At 45.2% G+C, this 6,000-nt stretch overlaps 1 protein-coding gene across 3 annotated transcripts in view; it reads right to left on the bottom strand.

Moving 5' to 3' along the window:
* Positions 1-3,233: 3,233 nt before the first annotated feature.
* Positions 3,234-6,000, bottom strand: part of MARCHF4 (membrane associated ring-CH-type finger 4) — a 99,563-nt gene continuing 96,796 nt past the window's right edge. For all 3 annotated transcript variants that reach the window (XM_032693587.1, XM_032693588.1, XM_032693589.1), the window contains one exon: positions 3,234-4,314. In XM_032693587.1, coding sequence (XP_032549478.1) covers positions 3,953-4,314 — 362 coding nt within the window. In that variant the 3' untranslated portion in view covers positions 3,234-3,952. The remainder of the gene's footprint in view (positions 4,315-6,000) is intronic.

Genomic DNA, 6,000 nt, shown 5'->3' with positions numbered 1-6,000 from the left:
GCAAGCTTTGTTTGTCAGTGGAAGGCGATCTGACAGCTTTGTAAAAAAATACAGGGAATGTCTCTTCAGGGACCCATCAGACAAGACTAGAGGAAAGACATGGGGAAGAAGAGATGCCTTCTGTAGCATAGCTCTGCCCCATCTCTTCTGTCAGCTAGAATCCCCCAACACACAACTTATTTTTCATGTCTCGGGAGTATACTGTCTCTGTTTGCACCTTTGAAACTCCTGCATAGTAGCACAAAGGGGATGGCACAAGGAGATCGTGGGAGATGAGAGAACTGTGCTATGGAAGGAAGAGATCCTCATCAGTGTTTCTTCCATCAATACTTTGGGGAGAAAAGAAAAAGAGAATTCAAAACCCCAGCCCCCACACTAAATTTGCACTTGTTCTCTCAGATTGGCAGCCTAGAAGTTCATAAACTCAGAAGTACCTTGTTCTGGAGTAAACTGTTCTGAAACAGTTTCCAATGGCTTCCCCAAGTTTGCTTTGCTGGTGGCAGCCCTTCGGCTCCGTGCTGGCACGTGTATGAAGCTCTCTGAACAAGTTTTGACCTTCCATTAGCCCCTCTGCCCATCAAGCCAGCTAATGACATGCTTTGTATTGCACAGAACACATACAATTGACAAGTTCATAGTGTTGTTTAAATATTAAACAGTCTAGACAGGCTTTTGAGTCTTATGCCACTATGACAAGGCTCAGACCACACCCATCTCTGAAATTGGGCTGCGGGATCATTTGCACAGTAAGACAGACAAAAAGACTTGTATACATTGCCATGCAACAGAATAGACCCCAAACCGCCAGCCCTAAGTGGAAAGTTTATTTCTAAGCACAATATATGGAAAAAACCAAACCAACAAACCCCACAGATATAGAAAACGTTGTAGCAAATCCCTGGTCAAGTAGGACTTCATGTCTGTCACTACCCTGCACCTCACAGCCGCTTAAAATGTCATGCAATGGAGGAGAGGGCACTTGGACGACACCCTCTGCTTCGGATCAAGGAGGATCTCCAAGCAGGAGAAGGCCGATGGAACTCCTGCTGAGTGATTCAGACTGTAACCAGCAAAAGGGCAGCGCTGCTCACCCCCACCACACGCCTCGTGACTACCGGTGGTAGACTTAGCACTTCAACAGGCTTTACCAACGTGGGTTCTCACAACATCCCTGTGAGGTAGGTACGTATTGTTATTCCCCCGTTGCGTGGAGGGGGGACTGAGCCAAACAGCCCAAGGCTACAGAGTCAGTGGCAGAGCTGGAGTGAGAGTATGCAGAGTCCTCTGTGCTCAGAGTACCAGATCACACCACTCTTTCACAGCAAGTTGTGCTTCTGACCTCATAAACTTTTAGCCATTAGCCAAATTAAAGGAATTTGACTTCTCCATATTAAATGAGTGGAGGGCAGGGAGGGAAACAACATCATGGGTTACAGTTGTCCCTTTATCTGCATATGCTTTCCCCTTCCCAAAACCACCATAATTACTCATCTCTCAGAATGGGGACAGCTTCCAGAACAGTTATAGGGGTGAAAGGTTGCTGTGTTTGCTTGCTTTGGCCAGGTTTCTCTCTACTGTGGATCAGAAGCAGTTCTTCCAGAGACTGTTCGTTGCAACACTTTCCTTCTGGGGATAGCTACTTTCAGAAAAGACTGGAACTGCCCCTTCCCTTTCCCTCTGCCCACCAACACCCCCTCCTCCTCTCCACCAAGAGCACTCTTTGGTAGATAGTAAATCTAGTCAGATAAAGGTACAGTGGCCTCAGAAACCAAGTTTCACATGGGTCCTCAGTAAGTCAGCTTTTCTGAATGGTGTTTCACCTCCCACACTCTCTACCACAGAAGTACCTGTTCTGTTGCATCCAGATATTTAAAGGGACACTGTCAAGTAATTGAGGTGAAAAATATGGCCTTGCCTTAAGATGTTAACCTCCATCTTCAACGTTGCAGAATGGCTGGTGCGCTCAAACCCAGGAGCTGAAGTCTGACACCTTCTCTGGTTCAGAAACACCTGACCTATGACAGCCTGGGTGCCAAAGGACCTGGTAGCCCATGTTTGCCCTGTCTCCAATAGAAGCTGTGAGAGGTGCTGGTATGATATGGAGGGCAGTTGAATGCAGCCATCGTGCAACGTTACTCGGCACTGCTGCTAAATGGATGCAGTTTGGCTGAAGTGCTTATCTTGATTTTGGGGGGAGCTGGGTTCAGGCTTGATCACCACAGGTTCATTGTTTTAGGACTGCTGAGCTGTTGCTCCTCAATCAGCTAATTTATGTATTTTTAAGTTTCTTGCTCTTATGCTTCCTTCATGGCAGATGCAAAATAGCTAAACACCACAGAGTTGGGACATACCCTCCACAGAGCCAGGACATTCAGTAGGAAATCAGCAATATGGATTTCCTCCTGTTGCAGAAGAAAGGGGGGGAGGAGAGGGATAGGTATGATGAAAGGAATGGAGTGAGTGGAGAGAACCATACGTGCCCAAATGGAAAAGGACAAAATCGGTAGGGAAAGAAATTTTATTTTCAAGCTTGTAAGAGAATATTACAAACAATGGAGAGTAAAAAAAGCCCAAACCCTAAAAACTATTAAAAAGTACTTGACAGTGTCCCTTTAATATCCACAAATGATTCAGCCATTGTGCATTAAAAGAGAATGTTCCTGAAGAGCAAACGGTACCTTCGAGGATATATCCCAGAGAAGGAGACTTATTAGAAGTGTTACACAGTCAATCAGCAACTGTGCTCCCTCTTCAGACTAACTCTCTTTTGGATGATTGAATGGAATAGACTCTGTAATAAACTAACAGACTGGATGTGAAAGGATCAGCCTACAAGACTGAGTGAGACTGTTGCAAATTGAGCAGCAGGGATACAGACACCAAAAAAAAAAAAAAAAAGTACATCTCTAATGCATGAGTGTCTGAATTGGTAAGGGAGCAGACACCCACAGAGGATCGGTCATCTTTTTGTGATTGGAGTAAAATGGAAGGAAATTAACCTGGAATGTCTGCATGGAAAATGATGTGTGTGAGTGGCAAGATTTGGACGCTGGATTTGGGGTTATGAAGGCATGAATCACACCAGTACTTGTGCTTGAAACACCTGCGGAACGTTTGTACAAAATTTGCCAAAAATGCCTATACGTCGAATAAAGGTCATGGAGCACCCTCCCCCCTCCCAATTCTACCCTTACAAACCCCTTGTTAGGAACATTATGGAAAAAAAAAAAGGATTTTTGGTGAAATTTGCGTATGCCTGGATTTTTTTAAGATTTTGTTGGTGAGATGTTTCAATCTCTCCTTCCGTAAATCAATACTGAAAAATCCCCAGCCATTTAACTTCAGGTACCCCATGGTAAATCAAACAAAGTTCCAGTGACTAATGAAACAAAACAACTCATAGCCCTGGTTAATCACAGTCTGGAAAATAAAAACACTCCAAATATTTCGTTCCCTTCCATGTTTTTATAAATCTCACACTATGTGTGTGTGTTTGTGTGCGCGTGTGTGTGTGTACGGGGGGTGTGTACAGAGCGTTACCTATTCCAGGTAATAGGATTTGTAAGACATGCTAAACCGTCTGTTCCTCTGCTTCCCCAGAACTCTGCCTACTCAGTTTGTAGTCTGTATTGCACTTGTTTTGTTGTTTTTTTTGTGATTTGTGTTGTTGTTTTTTTTCTTTTTTTTCTTTTTTTTTTTTTTTTTAAACAGGCTGGAAAACATTAACCTCTTTAGCATGAGTGTGCAGCTCTCCCTCCACCTGCTTTTTTCCTCAGCTGGCCAGGTGCCGCCTCTTATATCTTGTGCAGTTACTGAAAAATGAAAAGAAGAGGAGGAAAAAAAAAAGAGAAAAAAGAAAAGGAAAGAGAAAGAAAAAGGCACACCATGCTCCTCTGCTTTATGAGTTCTTTGTCTCCTCCGCTTCATGTTAAGGCCTCCTGAATTCCTCGGCTCAGACCGTCGTGACCCTCATGACGAGCTCTCTGTTACTGCTAGACTGACTCCTCTGTTCGTGAGGCCTCAGGTGGCTGAGTATATGCAGGATGGTATAAGCACAGTGGTGGTCAGAGAGGGTGCCTGTGGCATGGCCGGCAGCCCGTGCCCCGCTGTCGGCTGGAGCGGAGTTAGTGGCTGTACCACCAGTGGAGGACGAATGGGTGGTTTGGGAGGAGGGGCGCTGATTTGTCCTGGTCCCTGTTTTTTGCTCCTCCATGTCCTTTGTTTTGTCATAGTTCAGCACTTTCCACTGCTGATTGACCGCCTGCCACCGTTTAAAAATCCGGTAAACCGAGGGCCCTTCGTGTATTATTAGACCTGGAGGGAAGTGGGAAAGAAATAAACATAAAACAGAAACAAAACTTTAGAAAGAACTACAAACCTACCCCAGCACCTTTCCCCAGCTAGCTGGTTAATCTCAGCTCTCCCTCAGCCAGCGTTTACTCCATATAAATCCTGTATTTTAATTACCGACAGTCAGAGCACTGGTGCTCCTCCTCTCCTGGATCCCTTTTCCCCTTGAATTAAAAGGATTACAGTTTTATCTCAGCCATCGATAAAAGGATCGTAAATGCAGCACAGTGAGTTATGCTCTTACAGCAACAGAGTATCTGTTTACCAATAAATGCCTGAGGTTCCTCAGTCACTGAACTAATTTTTCATGATGCATAGGCATGATTCACTGAGCTAACATTGTGTGTTTGGAGGGGGTGTAACTGGATCTGATGTTCCAGTGACGGCTGCTGCTCCAGCGCCATGTGTGTGCACAGCCCGTGTCTCTCCCCACACACACAGCAGCAGAGCAGACACACATGTGCAGGCCAGAGGCAGCAATCAAGCCAAAAAAAAGGGTCTGTCTATTCCCGTAAGTGGTTTGTTATCCAAGGCAAAGTTTTGCTCATTTGCAGAGCTGGTACCTCACTGTACGTCATTGCTTCCTCTGAAGGGGGAACTCAGCATGCTTGACAGAAAGGGCAGATGAGCTCACACAGTGTGTGTGCACTGAGTGTGTCCTGCTGCCCAGCTGCATTCACCAGAGCTGATGTCTGGGGGTGGCACTGAGCTGCACGACACCTGACTTCTAATGGTCTCCGCATTCAAAAAAGAATGAGCAGCTCAGGCCCTTCCACCCAGCAGTTCTCTCATCTCCCAGCTGTCTCCATCATCCTCCCCAACCTTGCCAGATGAATAAGGAATTAAATAATTTTAGTTGTTTAGATGATGACAGTACTTGAGTATTAAGCTCTGTTATTATTAAGTTGCCAGGCTCTGGCTAGACCCTTTGGAAGCACTAGGTCCAGCAGTGGCTGCAACACAGAGGTGTTCTTCTCCACTCGGGCTGGAGGAAGCTGCAACATCTCAAGCAGACTAGTTGGCAAGCTGTAATTTATCCCACAGGCTTTGCTAGACAATGGGATTTATGTGGAATGAGGGGGGTCTGAGTCTCCTTGTTTTGCAGCCATCTGTCTCTTAGGAAAGTGCCTTTTTATTCCATGCAACTAAAGCCAGACCAGCAGGCAGGTCTGGGTGAGTTAGCACATGGATAGCTTCATTGTTCTTAATGACTACGGCTTCACCATTCTCAATCAGGATCAAGATTACTGAAAACATTTCTAGGAAGAGTAGCTCTCTTACCTGCCTGTTGCAAGTGTAAAAGTACAAGAACAAAAGACCCACAAGAAATAAGAATCAAAATCATGCCTAAACAAAGGGGCTGACTTGACCAACAGTGTGTGGGGAGATGATAGTCACCACAGAATAAAGTGCTTTATGGCTATTCCCAATGAATCAAATGCTACAGCTTTAGCCACCACCTGTCTTTTCTGGATTGTTCTAGTTTTTGATGGCAGATAATAGTGGAGTAAACCCGTGCTACATCAAAACCCCAAATACCTGAAGGTCATCTTACCCTTAGGGCTGATCTCCCCATTACTCACTGATGGGATGCAGCCACCCCATTTCTCAGGGTCTGCATCTGATGTTAGAGAGTTTAAATCACTGCTT

The sequence above is a fragment of the Chiroxiphia lanceolata genome, chromosome 7 (genome assembly GCF_009829145.1).
Source record: "Chiroxiphia lanceolata isolate bChiLan1 chromosome 7, bChiLan1.pri, whole genome shotgun sequence".
NCBI lineage: Eukaryota > Metazoa > Chordata > Aves > Passeriformes > Pipridae > Chiroxiphia > Chiroxiphia lanceolata.
Note: the sequence above shows the minus strand (reverse complement) of the source record. Positions and strands in the feature narration are given on the sequence as shown.